At 39.4% G+C, this 25,016-nt stretch overlaps 1 protein-coding gene across 8 annotated transcripts in view; it reads right to left on the reverse strand.

Moving 5' to 3' along the window:
* Positions 1 to 9,369: 9,369 nt before the first annotated feature.
* Chd9 (chromodomain helicase DNA binding protein 9) overlaps positions 9,370 to 25,016 on the reverse strand; it is a 216,184-nt gene continuing 200,537 nt past the window's right edge. For all 8 annotated transcript variants that reach the window (XM_057754378.1, XM_057754381.1, XM_057754376.1 and 5 more), the window contains 5 exons: positions 21,990 to 22,129; positions 21,354 to 21,548; positions 18,560 to 18,688; positions 15,599 to 15,703; positions 9,370 to 12,793 (listed from right to left, as the gene is read on the reverse strand). In XM_057754378.1, coding sequence (XP_057610361.1) covers positions 11,924 to 12,793; positions 15,599 to 15,703; positions 18,560 to 18,688; positions 21,354 to 21,548; positions 21,990 to 22,129 — 1,439 coding nt within the window. In that variant the 3' untranslated portion in view covers positions 9,370 to 11,923. The remainder of the gene's footprint in view (positions 12,794 to 15,598; positions 15,704 to 18,559; positions 18,689 to 21,353; positions 21,549 to 21,989; positions 22,130 to 25,016) is intronic.

Here is a 25,016-nt window from a genome sequence, read left to right on the forward strand (position 1 = left end):
CCGCCCGGCTATGAATGTGTTTTCAATGATAACTTAAAGATTATATTAGCCAACACACTTGCAGGATTGACATCTTAATGACACCCCTAATTTCCAGGCCTTTCACACTTAACGTTGTGTGAGTAAGGACAGGCAACGGGAAATACAACTAAAAAAGGTAGCAGTGCAGACTGAGCATGCTCAGAACCTGGGCCTGGGGAAGCCGATCCTTTGGCGTCTAAGATGGAAAGGTATTTCAGGACAGGTGACTGAAATTAGGGAAATTACCTGGCATGAGTAAGAAGGAAACACAAAACATGCAACAAACCTAACGGAACACGCAACAAAGCTGCTTAGGAGTTTATTAGAGGAGGCGAATACAGGCCTAGGGAAGTCAGTGTGGAGGGAGAGAGAGAGAAGAGAGAGAGAGAGGAGGAGGAGGAGGAGGAGGAGGAGTGTAGTGAAAGGAGCCGTGGGCTGCGGCCCAGCTCCCTGCTAGCTTTCCCAGAAATAACAAAACAAATTGTATTCATTTAAACACTGCCTGAATAATTAGCTCTAGCCTCTTACTGGCTAACTCTCACATCTTGATTAACCCATATCTATTCATGTGTGTAGCACACGAGGTAGTGGCTTACCAGGAAGATGCTAACCTACGTCCCTCTTGGGCTGGAGCTTCATCGCGTCTTCCTCACTGCCTTCTACCCAGCATCCTGTTCTGTTTACTCCGCCTACCTAATTTTCTGTCCTATAAAAGGGCCAAGGCAGTTTCTTTATTAACCAATGAAAGTAACACATAGACAGATGTCCCTCCTCCATCAGAGGAGGAGGAAGGGAGGGAGGGAGGGAGAGAGAGAGGGAGAGAGGGAGAGAGGGTATGTCCAGCTTTTAAAAGCTGCCTAGCCATGCACACAGGGGGTTGACATGACTATGTCATATGCAGATGACGGGGCTCACGCATGCATGCAAGGACTTAGCTGAGTCATATGTAGATGATGCAGCCACACCAGCTACACCGCACGTGGGTCATGTGGGGCCCTTTAACATCCCTGGGGCCATTAGGCACAGCTGCCTGAGGGCTTGTCTGCACATGCATGGCCCTAGAATCTTGAAGTGTCAGCCTTATTGTGGCTGAACTCATAACATTCCACCCTTTTGTTTATTATAAAAAGTTGTGGGCATTGGGGGTCTTTAATGGATGGGAATGGGGTGTCATAAGGTCTCTAGTGACTTATTCCTGCTGAGTTTGTGGGCATCGGAGAGTTGAGATGCTTGACCGCGTCCTGGGGTAGCTGATTACTTCTGTGTTTTTTGTTTTTTCCACGCTCTCCAGAACTGGCTGGCTGGCAGCTTGGATCTCTCAAGATGCTGGAAAGGCAGAAAATTATGTCTGAAAAAAAAGTTTTAGATCCTGTTGATTAGATGGTAGATAGAGGGGTTGGAGTGGTGGAAGAGGGAATTTCCCAGGGGTTCCCGAGACCAGGAATGATAAGGGAAGAATTAAATGATACTTATTCTGGGCCAGTCTGGTCCATTTAGATAGGTCCAATTGGCTACCTGGAGCTTATGAAAAAATGTTTGAAAAGAAATAAATTTTAGACATATTAAAAGCTTATGATTATGATGATATAGTGTTGGAATGGAAGACAGTGGGAAGGAGGGAAGAAAAGGGAGAATTATTAGAAGGAAAATTATTAGACCCTTAATGTTTTACCTGAAGCAAATCTTAAGGCATTTTTTTCTCTTTAGTATCATGGTATTACCTTAACATCCAGGAGACACTCCTGCAGTAGTGATAAACCTGTTATATTAAAGTCTGTTGTGAGTTTTTGGAGTCTGGGGCTGTGAATTCCCCAAACTCGTTATTGTTTCTTACCACCTGAGCTTTTGGCAATCCTTGTACCTCCAGGTCTATGTTTAATGATGGTCCCTGCAATAACAGCAGAGTGGTTAACTGGAAACTTACGTATGACATTGGAGATATAGAGAAGTTGGTAAAGCAGATAAGAGGAAGAGGAAGAGGGAGAGTATATGGCACAGGAGGGTTGAGTATGGCGATGAAACTTTTATTTTTCTGGAACTGGAGAAAAAGTGACTGATCTTGGTGTCCTCTGGAACTTAAGGGAGCAGGGCCCCATTTGAGTTACTGTATAGGTGGGGGTATCTTGAGCTGGAAGAGTAAAAGGTTTAAGGTGAGACAGGTGAATCCAATGAGAGTCCCTCGAGCTTGGCAGCTGTGGATGTTACAAGAATTATTTTAAAGGCGCCCTGCCATTTAGGGGAAAGGTCATTGGTTTGGGGGAGAGAATAGTACCTGATCTCCTATTTTAATCGGCGGTGGGCATAAATTGGCACATGGTTGACGCAATGAGTAAAATACCATAATAGGGAGTGAGGATGGGATAACAGTGGAGTAAGCAGGTGATCAGGAAGGGGAGAGGTTTTAGGTGAGCGGCCGTTAAAATCGGCTGTCCATACATGAGTTCAAAGGGAAAGATAAAAAGGGGGGTTTGGAGGAGAGCCCTAAAAGAAATCACCCATCTCCCCTAAAATTTGAGTTTTGAAGTTTTCCCAGCTGGCTTTTGGTCTTGCTTTGGTCCAATATTTCCTTGCTATGCTCCGCTGCATAGCAAGGGGGATGTATATCCTATGGTAATGGGATTTGGAATGGTAATTTATATCCTATGCCATTGTATGAATCTCATAAGAGACTTTGAACTTTGGACTTTTAAACATTGTTAAGACTGTTATGGACTATGGGACTTTTGAAGTTGGAATAAATGCATTTTGTATTATGATATTGTTATAAGCTTATGGGGCCCATGGAGTGGAATGTAATTGGCCCCCATAATCTCTTAGAGAGTGACATTATTAGGAGGGGTGGGTTTGTTGGAGTGGGTGTGGCCTTGTTGGAGGAAGTGTGTCACTTTGGGGGTGGGCTTTGAGGTTTCCTATGCTCAGGATACCACAGTATCTCAGTTGACTTCCTTTAGCCTGCAGGATGTAACACTCTCACCTTGGTATCCTGGATACCACCATGCTGTCCCCGTTGTGATGATAATGGGCTGAATTTCTGAAACCCTAAGCCATCACCCTCAATTAAATGTTCTTATAAGATTTGCTGTGGTCATGGTGTCTCTTCACAGTAAGAAAGCCCTAAGACTCTTGGAAACAAAGAGGACATTTTGCTCTGGTGACTCCCTTCTAAAAGGGCCCAATCTTATAGTTCATGGCTGCCCTTGGAAGGCGAGAGCCGAACTAGTCTCTGTCCTTTTAGCCCCTTTACTCCTCATTGGTTTAGGGCTCCAAGATTTGGTATTGAACACCCAAGGAGGGAAGCTTTACCAGTGTTGAATAAGTACTGGATTTTATTTTTAGCTTTTGTATAACATTTAGTCATTGCTTAGTCAAAAACAGACTTTCTTGATGATCGGAAGCCCCTGGCCTGGCAATTGCCCTGGTTTGGACTCCAACTCCCAGCCTGCCAAGCACTGACCCCTCTCTGGGGAGGTCAGGACCACTCCCCCAGGCTATTTAGGCTTGTGCAGGAAAGAAGAACATGTGGTTTGTGTGTTCGTGCATGCTCTCTGTCTTTCCCTTGCCATGCTCTTTTGGCCACCTGGGACGACGATCTATTAAACACAGGCATTTGATGTGTTTTAATATGGTCTGATTGGATTTTTTAGAGTCAGCAGAGCGGCTCATCTTGAGATTTTTTTTTTCTGACTTGATTTCTTTCTTTTTTAAAAAATTTATTTATTATGTATAGTGTTCTGTCTGTATGCTTTCTAGCCAGAAGAGGGCACCAGATCTCATTACAGATGGCTGTGAGCCACCATGCATGGTGGCTGCTGGGAATTGAACTCAGGACCTCTGGAAGAGCAGTCAGTGCTCTTAACCTCTGAACCATCTCTCCAGCCCCATGACTTGATTTCGAAACTGTTTTCTACATAGTTAAAAGCCTGACAAACTTTGTTCAAATTATGACAAAAATATTTGTTTTTTAAAGTCAGTTTTGTAAATACCACCAATATCAATTATCTTGAGAGCCTCATTGTTTTATTTTCGATTTTTGTTACATTTACATATATGTGGATGTGCGAGTCACAAGAGTCAGAAGATAACTTGTAGGAGTTGGTTCTTTTCCAAGTAGGTACCAGGATTGGACTCATGCTGTCAGGTTTCATGGCAAATGTCTTCACCCACTTAGCCCCCTCTGTAGAGGGCTGAGGAGCCGGGCAAGACACCCCAAGACCAAATTCTCAACACAAAGGAGATTTATTTGCTCCAGAGGGACAGAGGGCAGGGATAAGGGACAAAGATAGGAGATGGAGGAGGAGGGAGAAGGGGAAAGGAACAAAGGATTACCTTTGAACAGAGAGGAGGCAGACTGGCACACGGCAGTTTGTAAAATTAAAGGGGAAGGGGCTGGAGATGCCTCAGCAGTTAAGAGCACTGACTGCTCTTCCAGAGTTCCCGAGATCAATTCCCAGCATCCACCCGCGAGTTTACACCCATCTGTAATGAGATCTGGCGCCCTCTCCTGGCTAGCAGGCATACATGAGGATAGAACACTGTGTACATAATAAATAAATCTTTAAAAAAAAAGCAGGGGGGGACCCCATGTTAGGATGAGGTATTTCATTCTATCACCTCTTGTGCCCATGTTAGAACAAAGTGTTTCGTTTTAATTAGACATATTAATTAGGTGAGTCGAAGGTGGCTTTTGATTGCTAGATTTCAATACTTTGATATCTGGACCTTGGTAGTTGGCCTCAGGAGGTGGAAGTGGCCAAGGGAATAGACCTTGGTGTCTAGCTTTAGAAATATAATCTAATGGTTTAGCAAGGTAGAAGAAATGGGGGACACAGGCTAGGCCTGCCAGAGCCATGTTTGCTATCTATGCTCAGGCTGGCTAGAATCTCTTCACCTTCCCCCAGTTTTCTTCCCATGGATGTTTGAAGCTGTACATTTCCACTAATTAGAGTGTGTTGTACTTTCATTCATTTTCCCCTAGTTTGAGATCACTTCTTTGACCCATTGGTTTAACACTGTTTAATTTTCACATATTTGTGAATATCAAATCTTTGTTACTGATTTCCAATTGCTACTGTGGTTAGAAAGCACGTTTTCTGCTTTAACCGTAAAATCTGAGAGACTGTTCAATGGTCCAGGGTGTAGCCTAGAGGGTTCAGGGTGTTGTTTAAGCCCGGTAGTCTCTTGTTAGCTCCCACCTCCCTGTTCTAGCCATGACCGACACTGGAATATTAGAGACTCTACCTTTCCTTGAATCACTGTCCCGTTCTCCTTTTGTTGTGTTGGGTTCTGTTCCAGGCACTTTTTAGTTTTGCAGTGTGCGTAGCACTGCCAAAAAGAAATGTGATTATAATACGTATATGTCTTAAATAATGTGTGAATTAATTGGGATAAAGGCTGGCATATTGAATCAGGGGAGATACAGTAAATAATGTTAGAGCACTAATTATCTGGAAAAATTTTAATTATGATCCCTATCTTAATCCATGTAACCAAATATAAATTTTAAGCCAATAACACATTAAGTATTTTTAATAAAGAACATAAAAGCAAATATATGTGTAATGTTGGGGGCTAAATATTTTTGTATGAGAAAAATATTAACAATGGAAGCCATAAAGGAGGGAGATTGAAAGACCATATAAACATTTAAAACTGGCCATTGAAGCTGAGAGCACTGGTGCATACAATACACCCAGCGCTCAGGAGGCTGAGGCACGAGGATCACTTGAATCCAAGTTCCAGACAAGAGTGGGCAAAAGCATGAGGCCTTGCATCAAGTAAACCAAAACCTCTGTGAAATTTGAGGCAACTGAGTTCTAGACCAGTGTGCACCAAAGACCCTATTCAAAAAAGCCCCAAAACACTGGGGCTGGGGAGATGGCTCAGTTAAGTGCTTGCCATGAAAGCATGAGAATTGAAGTGTGAATTTCTAGCACCCACATAAAAAGCTGGGCCCATGTGCCTCACCTATAATCTTGAACAAGCATGAGGACCTGAACTTGGATCCCCAACAGCCATCAAAGTAAGGCATAGTTATGTTCATCTGTAACCCTAGTGCAGGAGGGTGGAGAGAGGCATGTCCCTAGCACTTGCTGTCCAGTCCGTAAATACCAGGTTCAGTGAGAGAACCTGCCTCCAGATTGACCTCTGACCTTCAGGGTGCGCGCGCGCGCGCGCACACACACACACACGGTGGAGAATGGTTTAGGGACAGTACACGTTGAACTCAGGGCCTCCACATGTACGTGTGCACCCACATGCCTACACCGTGGAGGGTGGTGGTGCATGACTTTACAAACCATCACTTAGCAGCATGGGCTACCTAGTGCAACTGTTTCAAAAACCACCAAAAGCAACATAAAAAATAGCTGCACACTAAAAATAAAGAGGCTTAACTGGGCAGTGGGGAGGCACACCTTTAACCTCAGTACTAAGGAGGCATAGGCAGGTGATGAGTTCGAAGACAGCCTGGTCTTGAACAGACCAAGTTCCAGGAGAGACAGAGCTACACAGAGAAACCCCGTCTCAAAAACCCAAAATAAACAAATGAAATAGAAATAAATAAAGAAGCTTGATGGAAGAGGACACACTGAGCATGTGCGAAACCTTTGGTTTCATCTCAGCAACATGAGCACCACAACAAATGCTAACCGTGGAAAAACAAGCTGTCACTTCCATGACAGCGCCACAGAATATGGAGTCAACCCACAGCAGAAGAAACGAATTTATATCGCTACCAATCAACTAATTTTACCTAGTGAAAAGGACTTCCAAAAGTGAGGAAGAAAATGGGAGACTGAGGCTGGAGGATTACTTTGAGTTTGAAAGCAGCCTGCGCTGTATATATTCTTTGTATCAAGCTGGCCAGCACCACACAGCAAGATCCTGTCTCAAAAAACAGCAACAAATCCCCCCTCCTCAAAACCAACTAAACAACTATTTAACTACAAGGCACCAGGCATGCTGTTCAGTAGTGGAGTGTATAGTGCACCACAAAACCAAAACACCCACAAATCAAAAACAAAAAGCACAAGATGCATTATGTTTAACTTGCTTAATACTAAAATCTCATTTTAAATATTCAGTAAGTAGGCACTCAATGAGCTGTGTAGTGGAACAGCAGAAAACCTTACAATTTGTAAGATTCTGTAATGACATGGTACAGTAAATGAAATAAGCAGGTTGCAGGGAGATGTGGTTCAGCTGGGAGACTGTTCCCCTGACATGCAAGAATGTTCAGAGCATGATAATAGCAGTGATAGCAACACACTTCTAGCACCTGCTAGGTGGAGGTAAGAGCTTCAGAAGTCCAAGTTCATCCCTGGCAGCGTAGCAAGTACTAGACAAGCCTGGGCTACAGGAGACCTTGCTTTGAAAGAGCAGAAATAAGCAGGCTGTAAAATAGTATGTACAGTTTACCTGCCTTCTGTTTTCCATCCAAAGTAAGGTGCGACCTCATTTTGGCCCTGGGATGTAGGCATGAGCTGCCACTCCCCACTCTTATCACACCATGCAACTAACAGTCACCCCGACTATGAAGGTCATTCAGGACCAGGCATTGTTGTGGGTGGAGTATTCCGGGTGATTACTTTGTGATTCTGCCTTTCCTCCCATGTTTTCTAATAAGCAGTCTTATTTTTCACCAAGGAAAATAATAATTTTTTATTTTTGTTTTTTTGAGACAGGGTTTCTTTGTGTAACAGCTCTGGCTGTCCTGGAACTCACTCTTTAGACCAGGCTGGCCTTGAAAACACAGAGATCCACCTGTCTCTGCCTCCTGAGTGCTGGGATCAAAGGGTGTGTGCTGTCACCCTTTGATCCCAAATAACAATTTGAAGAAAATAAAAATACTGAGTTTTGCTGAACTAGGCAGTTTGTTTAGTTTTGTTAAGGAACTGAGATAAATTAATATTTCTAATGATAGTAAGAATTATGAGTGATAGTTTCTCTATGGACTTGGCAACCTAAACTAAGATCCTTAAACAGAAGAAGCAGGAAGTATGCTCAGTGTAGCTCAATGGCAAAGCGCTTGCCTAGCATGTGAGAGGCTGTGGGTTCAACTCTCAGCACCTCAAGTAACAGTAAGCGGAAGCATGTTCACTGCTAGTATTAGTGTGGTCCAGAGTATTACAAACAGTACACTTACATATTGTAATTTAGTATGAGAGCGCATGCCTTTTCTCTAATGCCACAAAATGGAAGATTTATTCTTCACAGTTGAGGCTGGAAACAAAATCCCATCAAGGTGCTGGCAATGTGTCCTATGGAGGGAGGCTCTGAAGCAAACTGCTCCTCATCTCTCCTGGTTCCTAGCTGTGGTCCCAGTGGGCGTTCTTTGGCTAGCAGTCCTTAAATCACCCCACACTGCCTGTTACAGGGCATCCTCTGCGGTTGTCTCTGTCATGTGCTCCTCACAATTACCTATTCTTCACAAAACCTGAAATATGTCACTTCATACACACATATGCTCAATATGTGTTTTCTCAAAAACACCCAACTCAGCCAGCTCTGCCTGCAGCCGTGGAGACTGCTCCCCTGGGCGAAAACTAGATGAAGCAGAGGAAGACCCCATTTTTATCTCCATAGTGAGAGAGGTTTTTGTAAATGTTTCCAAACCACTCTGCCAAAAATGGCAATGAGTCAGAAAAAAATGCTTATGGCCATGAGTTAATTATTGATTTCCAAAACGAGCAGCTTTAAGAGGCGAGGTTAGCCACGTGGTGATGGAACACAGCCTTTAATACCAGCACTCAGGAGGCAGAGACAGGCATCTGGAGCTCTGTGAGTTTGAGTTCTACAAAGTGAGTTCCAGGACAGCCAGAGCAACACAGAGAAACCCTGTTTCGGGCAGGGGGGAATAAAGAAAAAAAGGAAAAAAAAAAAAAAGGCAAGGTTTGTCTTTTTAGTCCTTTTGGAAGTTCTAGGGGTACAAGGGGAAGAAAAGGAAACACAATGTTTGGCATTAGGGTGGAGGTCACTCTCTAGACATGGCTTTTGACACTTAAGACTCTTAAGGAGCTACTTCCTTTTTACGCAGTCATCAATATGAATGAACAAAGAATGAACTGAAAATGAAAATCTGACAGTTAAGATGTTATTATAAATATAAATACAGAAAATTCAAAACCCTAGTATATCACTGAGCCCTGGGTTTGAGACAAGCCTGGGTGGCAAAGGCCTAATAAAAACAGACAACCACCAACATTCTAAGCATTTCTTCCAAAGTACACATTTCTTCTAAAGTGTTTTTGAAGATTTATAACTATTGTTTCTTTTATAACTAGAGTAAGATAAATTATATATAAAACTCAAGTGAAAAATTACTGTCATGTATGGAGGCTGACATCATGGATAGTCAAAGAATATGTTTAATAAAAAATAATTAAACTTCCATTTGCTCTATAGAACATCATAGAAAGTAATTTAATAAATTACAAATGACTTTTTAAGACGTTTGCTCAACTACAGAAAGCAAATTTAGACTACACAAAACACAACCGGTAAATATTGCAAATGTCCAAAAGAAAAGTTGGACTAAGACTTGAACCATGAAACCTGAAACAACGGCTAAAATACAAGGCAACACCAGCTACACGTCTCTCAGTAACTACCGACACATACTGGGACATCCTTTCCACTGCAACGTTAGGGTCGATGTCATTCCGGCGACTCTTCTTCTTACCCTTAACTTTACATCTCCGTATCTGCCTGTTTTTCTTAGCTGACACCTCAACAACTTTCCCCCAAGCCATCTACAAAGAAATGTCTTGAAACCCAAGAGAATGTTTAAAGTTAACATTAGCCTTAATGCTTTGAAAACGGTAACTGCCTTATTATATATAGAAAGAGAATCACTAGGATGTTACCCAAATTTATTAGATCATAATTAGGAAAATACTTTATCTCATAGATTTGCTATAAATTAGATTTTAATGACAAGATCTAAGTTCTTTTAACCTCATTTTTTTCCTTTTAATTGGGAAAGACAGGAACAAAGACGATGTGGGTAGACCTAGAGGAAGGAGGGGATACGGGTGGTGCTGAAACACTCCACTGGCAAACCAAGGTAACTGTCTGGAAAACTTTGGCTATCTCACAGGTGTGTTCTAGTTAAACAAAAGTGCAATACCGCAAAGGGAACACACTAAGTATGTAATATATCATTTTCATTATGAGGAATTACTACCCACTGCTCCTGGATGGGCATTACAGTGACTATTGCTAAGACATTGCATAAAGAACTATCAATTCAAGGTACTATTTTGAGAAAATACAAAAAATTAATAATACAATCCCAATGGAACTTATATAAATTTGGTAAATACATTTAACATTGTCTAATAATGGGTTACGTTTTTACATACAGAAACATAATTTACTGGTAAAGGTCTTGGGAAACCCAGTACAATCACTTAGTCCATGACAAACAACAGCTCTATTAAAACACACTGGAAGTTAATTTTCCTATAGGAGAGAACTGGGGCACTTACTCCTCTGAAATTTACCACCTTGCAAACTTTACCATGATTTATTTAGACACCAGGAAATGCTAAGATTTATCTCTCCTTAGAATGTCTAAGTAGGTTCTAATTGTTTCTGATGTGTATAAAGGTAAACCTTGGACCTCTACCGTGTCAGAATGATAGCAGCTTTAGCAGGAGAAATGATATCACAAATCAAGTAACAGACAAATTGTACATGATAAAGGATTGTAAGAAACAGAACAGAAGCCTTGGACTTTATAGGTATAGTTTGTACATCATTTTGAGATCAGTCAAAGTGCATCTTCAAAGTGGGCAGCTCAGCACTTACTACGAACTGACGGCCCAACACTGACTCTGGGTAACATGCTGTCTTCTTACTCCTAGAAACTCAATTAAGTCAAACTATCTGCATATTACTTGACTACTATTACCTGTTATTTCAGAATATTTCCAGGACATAAGACACAAACAGAAACCTATACAAATAAAGCAAACAAACACTTTCTTCTACGTGAAGGGCGCTGTTGAAAGTTCTCAGTGGTGTTCATGAGTTTGCCTTTCTGAACCCTGGAAACAAGACATTATTCATCTGAGACATAATTATTTGCAATAGGAGGCCAAACTTCAAAAAGTTTTAATGTATGTGTACAGGGTGCCAAAGCCATATGACACAAGATTATTTTATGACTTCATTTTTACTGATTTCTGAGTTAGGCGCAGTAAAATGCAAGTCATGTTCCTTGCCAGATTGACATGATGTATAGGATGTGTTTAAAAACCCCTGAAAACAAGTACAGAATTAGAAACGAATGTAAACTTCCTAAACTAACTCAGCTGAGGTAACAGGTAGCCAGATAAATTGGCTGATTGGGAAACTTATTTCTTCTTTAAAACATACTTGTACCTGAATTGGAAACATGAGCAGTGCATCGCAACACCAGAGCGTTTTCGTGTAATTAAAGCAATGGGTGGTGACGTGGAGTCTACAGCTTTCATGACATTCATTAGCTGCCCAAATTATTGCTGAGTTTTGATCTGTAAATTATAGGTGTCAAGGAGGCTGTAAAACTATATTCAAATTAAATCAGTAATATGCATAAAGTATTCTGTGTTCACTGCAAATATATTAAATATACAACTCTTATTGAGCATCATTTCCATAAAATTAACCCCCAACAAAATTATAATGCCTTTTGTTGTAACTTTATACGTGTATGTATCTGATAGTACATCCGAGTTCAGAAACTTATGGATCTTAAGAAATAAGACATGCAAAACGTCTCTGAAAGCAGTTTGCACTTCTAAACAAACAACTGAAATGCTCTGTCAGTAAGTTATTGATGCACTCAACACTGGGGTATTTACAGTTAGTAATTAAAGAAAAGGGAAAATCAGTTTAGGATGAAGTGCAGAGTCCCCAATCAATCTTCATTGCTTGAGTCTGAATCCTCAGATGATGATGATGTGCTATCAGACCCGGAAGAAGCTTTCTCTGAACCCTCATCTGTGCTGTTTTCATTGAGAGGACTAGGCTCAGTTCCTCCCTTCTCTTCCTGATCTCTAACTCTGGAATCTTCTTCCTTTATTTCTACTGACTTAGATGAACCTAAGTCACTATTTTTGTTTTTCTGTACATCAAAAGTATTGGACTGAGACAAAGTTGGAATATGAAGATTAAGGCCTGGAGTGAGCAGCATCCCTGGGTAAAGTATGTTAGACAACAACAGTGGGTTAAGAGCTACGGGCTTGGCAGCTGCAGCTGGACTCAACGCAGCTGTGGAGGAGGTTGAAGGAGACCCCGACACACAGCTTTCTCCTCCATTCTCTGAACTTTGGCTCTCTGTCCTTTCTTTTTTTCCTTCTAGCTCCTTAGAGTCATTTCCTTTCTTTTCTTCGGCCTCAGATTCTGCATTCTTTGACAGAAGTCCTCCCATGCCTAGCAGATTTGGTAATCCAGCCATTCCTGACAGTAGCATGGGGAGCATAGCAGCCATGTTCTTAGTTTCTCCTCCAGAAGAAAGGCCAGCAGGCATGCCCATTAACCCTGCAGTCACTTGTAGTGACTGCAGGTTCTGTAGATTTTGTTGTAAGGCCTGAAGAGCTGTGAGATCCACACCTGGAAGCAATCCATTAGCCAACAAAGTACTGCCTGGCACACTGCTGGTGGGAGCAGCTGCTGCTGCTGCAGCCTTGGCAATCCCACTTTTAGGCCTTCTCCCGCGCCTGCTTACTTCCTCTCTCACAACAGGACCAGTGAGAATACGTTCATACATACTTTCTGGAAGAAAACCCTGGAGAAAATACATATTCATTAATAACAGCTACATGAAGATAAAATCAGCTTATCAAATAGCCTATTAAGAGGCAGCTATTCATAAACTATTCTATATTGATATGAAATAACTATGAAAGATATAACTTATTTAACTTGTGGCTTCAACCAACTATCCCTTAGCCCCCATTTTTTAAAAAAATCATAATGAAAGAGGCATTTAGTTTTCTTTATACTGTAAAGCTTATGTTTGTAGGACAGAAAATTTAAGAACCAAAGAAACATTATCAAGCGCATTTTCATAACCCTTTCTTGCTGCACATTACCACTTGCTCAGATCCTTCTGATCGTGGAAAGCAACACAGGAAGGACAGGGGAAAGAAACAAAAGGTTGAGGTTAAATTGAGATGCTTCAAATCAATCTTGATGGTCACTTTGGGATTAAGGTAAACGCAGCCAAGACACAAAAGTTATACTCAAAAGGGAAAATGCATTAATACTCATTATCATCTGGATACCATGGGGACTTTAACGCTTGGGTATACATCTATCACTTGGAAATGTTTTGTTTTGTTTTTTTTTTTTTTGGTTTTTCGAGACAGGGTTTCTCTGTGGCTTTGGATCCTGTCCTGGAACTAGCTCTTGTAGACCAGGCTGGTCTCGAACTCACAGAGATCCGCCTGCCTCTGCCTCCCGAGTGCTGGGATTAAAGGTGTGTGCCACCACCGCCCGGCTCACTTGGAAATGTTTATGATAGGCAGGAGGATTTATGAATTTATATTATATTCAAAAGAGCATGTTCTATATTTGGTATATAATCACATATTGGTGATGTGGAGTTAAAAAAAAGGAATTAAGATGAGGGCTTAACATCTGGCTGAGAACAGCAGTGGTACATGCTGATAGAAAGTGACCAAGAATAGGACAAATGGTCATCTGCACTACTTTCGTGAAATTCTCCTATGATTTTCTAGGGTACGAAATTCTTTGGAGTTTTACTTTATGACCTCTGCAACAGCGCTGTCCAGGAGAAATGTAACACAAGCCACATACAGAGTTAAAATTTTCTAGTGACCACATAAATTTTAGTACTACAGGCTAATGAAGTAAAACACAAATATTTTTACTGCATTATGTATTGTATAAAAATTGAGATATGTTATATTTTTTCTAAACTAAGCCTCCAACTTCCCCAAAAGTGTGTATTTTAAACCAATCACACCTTGAGCCATGTGCTTAGTGGTCAATCTGTAGGGATGTAGATATAGACAGTAGTTTAAGGAGAAACCTAATGGGACTACTTTTTGTTTGGTTTTAATTGGTCAACTTCCTTTTCTCTTTAAAAGCATTATAGCTCACTGCAGAACGTATAATAATAAATATAAATGCAACAAAACCAAGTTTCTGCACCACTCAGCCACACCACTACTAATGTTTAGAGTGTACAATGCATCATTTGCTTTCATACTTACTTTATGACCATCCCTACCCCTTTCCAAAACTAAAACATAATTACCCTGAATTTAGTTTTATAGCTTGCCTTTTCCATTTGAACACCTATAGAAATAATACAGTTAGGCTTTAATAGCCCAAGATCTTAAACTATAAAGGTACTTAATATATTTCCAATATTTTCTCTTTTGACACTAGATAGTCTTTTTGTTTGTTTGGTATTTTTAAGCCAGTGTTTCTCTGTATAGCCTTGGCTGTTCCTCACTCTGTAGACCAGGCTGGCCCGAACTCACAGAGATTTGCCCGCCACTGCCTCCAGAGCGCTGGGATTAAAGGCGTGAACCACCACCCACTCAGCTCAGACATTCTTCTCAGACACATTTTTTTTTTTTAACACACAAAACTGTTTATTTAGGTTGTTAGCAATTTAGAAAACCAGTTTGTGAGGATTCATCCTGTTCATCAGAGAGAACTGAGAGCGCAGGTAGCCCTAGAGCTGAGGAACAGCTTTGATCTTTGGCAGAATCTGTGAGTCCTCGGCGCTGCTCTGTAATCTCATATCTGGACTATCCACAAAGATCCTGTTTATGATGAATATTATTATCTATAAATTCTTTTTTTTTTTTTCGAGACAGGGTTTCTCTGTGGTATTGGAGCCTGTCCTGGAACTAGCTCTTGTAGACCAGGCTGGTCTCGAACTCACAGAGATCCGCCTGCCTCTGCCTCCCGAGTGCTGGGATTAAAGGCGTGCGCCACCACCGCCCGGCTTTTATCTATAAATTCTTTGCGTACCTACTTGGTTATTCTTTGTGGCACTCTCCAAACAATATTTTCAATTAAAAAAGGGGGGGCATCTCAGGTTCTGCATTCTATTCTATCATCAACTACCAAAAACTATTGTCACATGTTTGCTGTGGGATAACGCTTTTTGTACACTGTAACGATTTGTCACTCATATTGGTTTAATAAAAACGCTGATTGGCCAGTCCAGTAGCCAGGCAGGAAGTATAGGCGGGGTGACCAGACTGAGAGAATTCTGGGAAGAGGAAAGGCAGAGATGCAGTTGCCACCGTGATGCAGAGGAAGCAAGATGAGAATGCTGCACTGAGCAAGGTACCAAGTCACGTGGCTGACACAGACAAGAATTATGGGATAATTTAAGTTGTAAGAGCTAGTTGATACTCCTGAGCTAATAGGCTAAACAGTCTATGATTAATATAAGCCTCTGTGTGTTTCTTTGGGACTGGATGACTGTGGAACCAGGAGGAACAAAAACTTTCATTTACACATGTTCATGAAATTCTTATTCTGAAAAGAAAGTTTAATCCAAGTGGCTCTAATTTCTAAAATGGTGCATTTGTAAGATACTCACAGACTGTTTAACAACATCTCCCCATTCAGGAGCTACTCCATATTCTGAATTTTCTTTCAGGAATCTACATAAATCTTTCAAAGGGGGAGCAAATGCACCTCCAACCTGTAAACAAACAAACAGAGATAGTAAAGCAGCTAACACAACTAAGTATGGAATTATTTGATTTCTGATATAGAATTTCTTTAAAACATGTATTTTTGAACAACCTTCAACAATTTGCATAATTACATAAGAAAGGATCACTCCAATCTAGGAAATACTATATAAACACATTAACTTTTGTCCTCTGGTTAACTTTAACTGTCAATTTGAGAGACACAACCTAGAATTATTGACAAAGAAAATCTCATTGAAGTACTGCTTAGATCATACTGGCTTATGGGCCTGTCCATGGAAGGACTGTCTTGACTGCTAATTAATGTGGGAGGGTCCAGCCCACTGTAGGTGGCACCATTCCCTAGATAGGTGAGCTGGAACTGTGTAAAATAACAAGCTGAGCATGAGCCTCCACGTTAGTAATCAAGCAAGAACTAAAGCATCAAAAGCATTCCGTCATAATTTCTGTTGTAGTTCGTTGAGTGTGGGCTCCTTGGTAGGGATAGCTCTGTGGAATAGCAAGCACCCTGTCTTCACATTCTCGTTTGAGTTCCTGCCTTAACTTCAACTGATGATGAACCTACAAAGGGAAACTTTTCCTTCTCTCAGTTGCTTTTTGGTCACAGTACCTGTCACAGCAACAGGAATGAACTGAAATAGAAATGTCAATCTTAAATTTTTTAGGTGGAATAACTGAAGCAGAAAATGAACTACTCTTTACGGTGCACTTAAAAGGCAAGACAGGTAGCCTAGTCTTCCTTAAAGTAAATCCTTTGGACTCAGATTCCCCAAGTATGGAAACTCAGGTAAATCAGTGAATTTCTTTGAGTTTCTTTTGTGATCTACAAAATGGGGTGGCAATAATATTTCCTTCAAATAATATTTCCTTCAAAGTGTCTGATGAGGATAAAATGAGATGATTCAAGTGTCTTACAATATTATCTTGTTTACTAAGTCTATGTCAAATACTGGACTAAGAGCACTGCATGTATATTTCATTTGAGTTCTCAGAACATCTTTTTGATTCTATTTCTATTTTCAAAATGAAGGACCCGAGAATCAGAGAAGTTACCGTTAGCTTCTAAAAGCCATCTAATAATGTCAAGAGTTAGGAGTCAAACCTCGGCCTTAGAATTCCATGCTTTTATTTACTCATTATGCATATTAACTAAATTATATACTATTAAATTGTAAATATTTTTATATAATAAAATCAAGACTTAAATCAATAGTATTTAGATCAATGATATTGACGTACCAATTTAATGTCTCTTTGCCATCTAAAAGGTATTTGAGCAGTTCCTTCTTCTATACCCCCTTTAAAAACACATGCATTACATCTTTTTTTCTTGAGTGGTACTAGGGACTGTGAATGCTACATAAGCATTCTACCGCTGGATGTATCCCTAACTGATATATATATCTTGTCTTGATAGGATGTATATTCATTTATCATAGTCAGCATATCACCCATACCTATAACCATTCTCATCTAATGTTCCTTATATTTTTTAGTCTCTGCGATTTCTGTTGGACACTGCTCTTTATTAAGCTTCTGGGTAAAGTGAATTTATAACCTGTAACTCAATCTCCAGAAGGCTAATGAAGAAAGAATACCCTGAGTTTGAGGCCAGTTCAGCCAACAAAGTGAGTTCTAGGTCAGCCTGTTTTAAATAAAACAAAACATAACACAGCATAATAAAACGTCCTCCCCTAAAATTAAGTGGATCCTTAGAAATTCAACAACCAAACCTGATATCTTAGACAATAGAGAACACTACAAATCGAAATGAATAGGATTCCAGAAAGTTTACAACATGAACATTTAGAATATTAACTGCCAGAGACATGGCCAAGTATAAAAAGGTGTTTGCTGCCCAATCTGACAGCCACCCCCAGGACTTCCATGGTGGAAGGAGAGAACTGAAAGAACATGTTGTTCTTTGACCTTTGTATACAACACACACACACACACACACACACACACACACACACACACGTTTAGTCTTAAACTTAACAAATGAAAAAAAACAACAAAAAACATTCCTTCTCCTTAAAACTGGCTAAGCTGAACAAGGGAGGTGAATGGGCACAGTACAGTGATATACATGTGTGAAAATGTCACTAGAAATAATTATTTGGTAGGCCTACCAAAGTTAACAGTATCTGAACACAAAAAGGCCTAAATATTAATAATTTATGAATAGTCAGCACAAACTAAGCATAGAAGTTCCATTCACCTATAAAGTAAGTTTTGAAACATTTTATTTCCATCTTTCAGGAAATTATATAAAATGCCCACTTGACACTTGAGAGAACAATATTAACTTGAGCTATCTGACAAAAAAATACATTGATAAAGATACAGTAAATTTCTTATGATAATGTAAAGGATGTCACCTTTGAGTAGGTTCTCATTTTTTAGCATAAGATATTTAGGTTGGTACTTCAGGTATGCAAGATGTATGGCCTCTTCCTTGTAGAGGAAAGTAGCATTTGTTCCCTTCTTGCCCCTCCCCCACTATGCTGAGTGTGGCTACCAAACCTGTGTCCAGACAGCAACAAATGTTCTTCCCTGGGGGAACAAAACTATGCCCTGAAAAGAACCATTGCCTGAGATGTAATGTCCTTGTACACTGCACGACCACACACACCATCGCTTGGCCAGATCTGGGGAATGGCTTAGCTTCATCAATAATGCAGGATTTGATATTAGACCAAACAAAAATTATCATGCATGTCTTTTCCCACAAATGTGCTAGGTTCAACCCATCCTCTAGACTGTTAGAAAAAAAATGCATAATGCAACAAGTTTCTTTAAATGTGAATCAGTGTGAGAGGGTTAACAAGAGACATAGCTACCTTTCTTGCATTCCTTCTGTTAATGAGCTGCACACGTTCCTCTCCAGTGAGACTGTTGACATCCAATTTATTTGGGTTTCGGCACCGATGCCTTTTCTGTTTGGGTCTCCCCTCATGAAGCTGCACTCTCTAAAACACACCAAGAAACACTTTGAAGCTTGTGGCTCTGTTAAACACTATCAGAATGACGCATGTGAGCTGACCAAGGAACTTAGCCCTACATGAGGTGAAAGCTCTTATTCTCTAGTCAGCTGAAAATTTTAAACTTTAAATATTTTAATTAAGTTTTACATTTTTTTAGATTTTATATTTGAAAATGTACTCAAGGCCACTATGACGATCACTATCATGGGTTCTACATGAAAGCATGATACTAGCAGTGAGACTCTGCCAGCTCTTCCTTAAAGGCCATAGAAAACCTAGAGCGACACCTGACACCTGGAAGGTCACTGGTGCTAATGGAACAGTTTCCTCTGGAACAGCTTGTTATTTTCATTTGATGAATTTCTCATCTAGTAAATTCCAGGAGAAATTCCTTAGGCTTCCTCTGTGCTACGATTGTTTGTTTGTTTGTTTTTGAGGCAGGGTCTCATGTAGCTCAGGTTGACCTGATCTCATTCTGAACCAAGGGTGTGCTTGAATTGGTAACCCTCTTGCCTCTGACTCATACACTCAGAGTACAGGTGTATGCCACCAAGCACTGCTACAGCAATTCATGATTTTGCTAAAGACTTTCATTTCTTTTAATCTCTTATTTTTCTTCTCATGTAACCCTCACAATAATAAAGGTATTTTTTATAGTACACAATAAGACATAGAGAGGTTATTTTTTTCGAAGTCACTTAGCGATGAAGTAAAAAAGATAGATCAAAAAGCAGGCTGAGTGTGGTGGTACACACCTTTAGTCTCAGCACTAGGAAGGCAAAGGCAGGCAGACAGCCTATAGAGCAAGATTCAGGACAGCCAAGGCTATACAGAAAGACACTATCTCAAAACAAAACAATAAGTAAACAAAAAATCCAAACCCTTATATCTGGCAATAAAAAATGAAAACTATATTAAATTTGTCTCTTCAATTGTATACAAGGAAGGCTTTTATGTTTGGAACTATTTCCAATCAATCATAAAATTCCAAGAAATTAATCGCTCAAACTCTTTGGCTGGGCCTAATAGTCTCACCTCAGCCTGAGCTTATTTTACAGTTACTCCCCTTGTTCTCTGCCATACTCTGGACCCTCTCTGATCAGTCACTATTTTGTGAATATGCCCAAATGCATACAATCCTTTAATGCTTTCCACTGTTATTCTACCATACCTGGAATACCTTCCTCTTATGCTAAAGGAGTCTTCTCACTTACTATTCAACTTTCTTATTTTCTTCATATATTTTACTCTACCTAGGCAGTCAATTGTTCTAATCTTTCTGTTCATGGCACTTTGAGCAAACTCCATCTCTGTTACATTCTAAGGTCACCTTAGAAATATTTAACTACAGAAAAAGCTAATAAAAACTCACTTGTAATTTTAAGAAAAAGATATGGAAACCCTTTGGAGGCTAGGCAGTATCACATGGGTAAGGACTATGCCTTTTAGTTACTGAAATTATAACCAGTACTTAGTAGTGTCACACAATATAATTATGTCTGTTGAATAAAAGAATGTTATTTTCTAACATGTTATGAATTCATAGGTTTCATAATTGCACCATCCATTTTCATAGCCTGGTGTAGTTATAGTGAAAACCACTATTCACATGATTACTGAAGTATTTGATAATAAAATGGAAAGAAATTAAAGGGAAGATTGAGAATTTGTGGGAACTGTTGTACAACTAGGGAAATGAAAGGCACCTAAAATACCAGACTAAGGCTTTCTGTTTTAGATTACTAGGTTGTTGCTTGGTAATAAGACAGAAATACTGGATTAAAATGTCTATTGTAAATATAAAGAACATTCTAAAGACTAGAGATTATCTAGTTGCTTTATATGAAAAAACAACAAAAGTAACTTTATTTTGTTAATAAAATAGTAAAAATCACACTCGCTTTCACATTGCATGTAAAGTTTTCAAATTTTAAATATTTTAAAATCATAGATTAAAAGAATAAACTGTGTTGGTGGTGCACGCCTTTAATCCCAGCACTTGGGAGGCAGAGGCAGGCGGAATTCTGTGAGTTTGAGGCCAGCCTAGTCTACAAAGAGCATTCCATGTCAGCCAAGGCTGTTACACAGAGAAACCCTGTCTCCAAAAAAAACTAAAAATAAAATAAATAAAAAATTTTAACAATATTATCAGAATAAGGTTATGCTAAATGAGATAATGGATGTAAAGCATTAAGTGTATTGGTAGGCAAACATTATTTCAACATTTAGATTACTTTGTATTTATTACTACTGTAAAATAAACTTGTTGAGAACAAAGGGTTAGAAGTTTTATACCACCACAACCTTTATTGGGTATGATAAAGTGCTTTACATCAGAAGTTTGTTTGTTTGTTTGTTTATTAAACAAGAACAGCTTTGAACTTAAAATTCTTTTTGAGCAATGGTATTACAGGTGTGTGCCACCATATCTGACCTGAAGTGATTTTATAATTAAGTATTTATTAAAGGCAAAAAGGAAAGGAACACAGAATTATAATTTGGGAAACATGGTAATTATTTCTTTCTAATAATTTTCCTAAACTTAGGCAAAACACATATTTAGGACAAATGGATGAGAATTTGTACTTCTATTATTAAAGGTATGATGAATCAAAGAAACAAAATGTATCAAGATTTAAAATGTACTTACTGGAATAAAAGCTCCCAAGTCTTCCACATAACCCGGGTGCTCCTTAAGCCATCTGTCCAGGTCCTTTCTCTTCGGTGCATCATCTCCAGCAAGCCTTGTCCCATCTTTGAGATTAATAACTGGAACTGGACTTTCTGTATCAGGAATTCTCTGAGGCTGAGTATAGGATAGTGCTGGATTTATCCCTGTGGAAATCTATGAGGTGGTTAAAGCTAAAGTAAAACTGCAGAAAAAAATCAAATAACATTTTTATTTCCATGCTTTATTACTCTAATTCTGGTTCAACAGAGTAACTGTCACACACACCCCGGGCCATGTTATGCATTCCTGACTGCCCCGAAACTGACAGTGGTCTTCTTCCCTGTGCACACTGAATACTGGGCTCACACAAGTGCTCCCATATTCAACAGCCCTTCTTTTGTAAACAAGAAGAAAGCAGTGTCTAAATTCTGCCAAGTCTTTTAAACTTAAATTTTTTATGGCTTTTGGTCATCATTAAATTCTATTAAGATCAAATTTGAAAGTATGGCAAACTAATTTCCTTATTTAAGTTATTAAAAAATATAAAACAGCAATTGTATACTTATTAGGACTGAATTTCAGACTTAAGGATAATTTTAAAATAGTTTTACTTACATGATTAGGTGGCTTATTTCTGTTCAAAAAGAGAATGTCAGCACCTTCTACATTCTTCCTCCTTCCTCGTCTTTTCTTCACTATAGGCTGGTTGTCTAATATCACTCCATTGGCACCAAGGGTTGACTGAATAGAAGTACCTAGTCAAATTAAAAATGCAAAATAGTAACTGAAAATAAATGGAACATTACAACTTTTCTAAATGTAGATGAAATTTGTTCTTTTATACCCCAAACTAAGAAGTTCCTGAATTAAAAATATGCTAATTTCTCTTAGAAATTTTTAATCTAGATCTCTCATTCAGTAGCTCACACTAGCCTCCCAACCTCAGTCCTCCTGGTTTTAGCCACCTGCATCTGGGGATTATGGGCATCCTTATCTGATTTGTAGTAAACTCTTAACTGAACACTTTGTATATTGTTTTACTTAATTCACCAGAACAATGTGACATCTCTTTCTCCTTCCACTTCATTTTACAGACAATGAGAGGGCTCAAAATTATTAATGCTAATTGACTTCCAAAAAGTCCAAGAAGAAAAAGAGAAGCAGATTTCACATTTGCAATCATCAAAATGTATTATATAAAATACTGAGATAACTACAGAGAACTAAAAATAATACTTGAAATTTGAGCATGGTTTTAATACAGTTTTAAAACTAGTGTGATCATTACTATTATACATATCACTATTATTATATTCTTTAGAATTTCAGCCGGGCGGTGGTGGCACACGCCTTTAATCCCAGCACTTGGGAGGCAGAGGCAGGCGGATCTCTGTGAGTTCGAGACCAGCCTGGTCTACAAGAGCTAGTTCCAGGACAGGCCCCAAAAATCCACAGAGAAACCCTGTCTCGAAAAAGCAAAAAAAAAAAAAAAAAAAAAAAAAAAAAAAATCATTAATTTTAAATTATTTGCATGTGTCTGTGTTTGTGTGTGGATGTATACATATAAGTGCAGGTCCCTGATGAGCTCAGAAGCGGATGGGCACTGAAGCCCCGGAGCTGAAGTTAAGGCATTTGTGGCTGCCTGATGTGGCTGCCTGAAATAAATGCTCTGCAAGAGCTATGTGCACTCTTAACCACTGAGATATCCCTTTAGGCTCTATATTTATATTCTTTTTTTACAATACAAAAAGAAACATAATAACAATAACTACATAAAGTATACTTGCTATATAATATATAATATTTTATATATAATTACTATGCACAAAGAATTACTCGGGTAAAGCTGGACAATCTTCAGCTGCAATACCATTGAAACCTTCACATGATCTAAGTACTAGCAGTATCTTAGAGCTTTCAGGGTAAGATCGGGGACAGTAAACCCATGCAGGGTGCGCATGAGAGTCCACAGCTGACCTCCATTTGTCCTCATGTTTTATTGAGGAAAAAAAGAGCTCCTTAACTACAAACTATCACTGTAAAGCATATTCGGGAAACTTACATTCCATGTATAGAATGTGGTAGATAGGGATGCACATGTGTGCATACATATGTGCATGTGTGTGTGTAGGCCACAGATTGCCATGGCATCTCTTCCTCAATTGCTCCCCACTTTATTTAATGAGACAGGGTTTCTCAGTGAATCCAGAGGTCACTGATTTGTCTAGTTCAGCTAGCCACCTTGCCCCAAGGAGCCCCTGTTGGCTGGCTAATAAGCACGGGGATTAAGGTGGCCTACCACACTTGCCTAGTCTTTACGAGTGGCCAGGGATCTTCATGCCGACCTTCAGGTTCATTATATGGCAAACACTTCATCCACCAAGTTAAAGCCTCAGCCCTTCAACTGCAAGCCTGACATGTTTGACAACTAGTAACTAGAAAATTACACTGAATGGCTAATGAATCCACTGGAGACAAAACTGGTGCCAGTGACGCCAAGCTAGTCCATAGTTTAAAAGGTAGAAATAGCATCAGCTGAGAACAGCAATCAATTCCCAAACTGTAGGCGTCCCATACACTATGCTCATACACAGTAACAGTTTTGAGATGCTTCCAAGTAATACGTGGCAACCAGACTTAGTTCCTACTAAAGTAGAGTCCTTCTGAAATAGAGGTAGAAAGAAAATTCAACCCATTCATTTTCTTCAACTAAAATAAGTATTTCTGGGGCTAAGCATAGGTGATGAACACTGCTGAGACTCAACTGATCTTAAACATTCTTAATTCTTGACAATTAAAGAAGAACACAGGTAGAGGGAGGTCAAACAAGACAAAAACATTGTTGAGTGCATTTAAAATATTTTTAGTTATTCATTTTAATTTTACAAGTACATTGTTTTGCCTGTACATATGTGTGTTAAACATTTGCATGTTTGGTGCCTGTGGAGGTCAGAAAAGGGTGCAGGAATCACCCTAGAACTGGAGTTATAGACAATTGTGAGCCAGGTTTTCTGTAAGAACAAGTGCTCTTAACTACTGAACCATCTCTCCAGCCCATCCAATGCATTCTTCATTGTTCAAAGAACATACAACACACGGCATAAATGATGTATTTAGTAAATGTGTTGATGCAAGTTGCCACAAGGTTAAAAGAAATAAAAACTCAAGAGAAAAATATTAATATGGTAATTGTTTCCAAAATGCTTTGATCTGCCCTGAAGACATAGGCAGTCTTCTACCAACAACCATTACCATGTGACTTAAAGCACTGTTGGAAGCACAAATATCCTACCTCACCAAATGCTACTCTAACTTTTATCTGTTAAAACCTACTTGAAAAAAATGGTATCTCTATCCAAATATGTAAACCTCTCAAACCAAACTGCTATGATTCAAAATGTCATGTTAAAGTTCCAATAGGGTTGGTTGGTGATGCAGTGCAGTGGTAAAGAGACTAAGCATACACAAAGTCCTGAGTTTGATCTCCAGTGCGCGCATGCATGTGCATACACATGCACACACACACTATATACATGTCCCAGTAATTAATAAGAGTCGGTATTATGCTGACTACTTTAGATGTTAAGGAGGTCCCTAACACTAAAGAAAAAATAAATTTTTATTTTAAAAGTCTATAAAAAA

The sequence above is a fragment of the Chionomys nivalis genome, chromosome 21, assembly GCF_950005125.1.
Source record: "Chionomys nivalis chromosome 21, mChiNiv1.1, whole genome shotgun sequence".
Classification (NCBI taxonomy): domain Eukaryota; kingdom Metazoa; phylum Chordata; class Mammalia; order Rodentia; family Cricetidae; genus Chionomys; species Chionomys nivalis.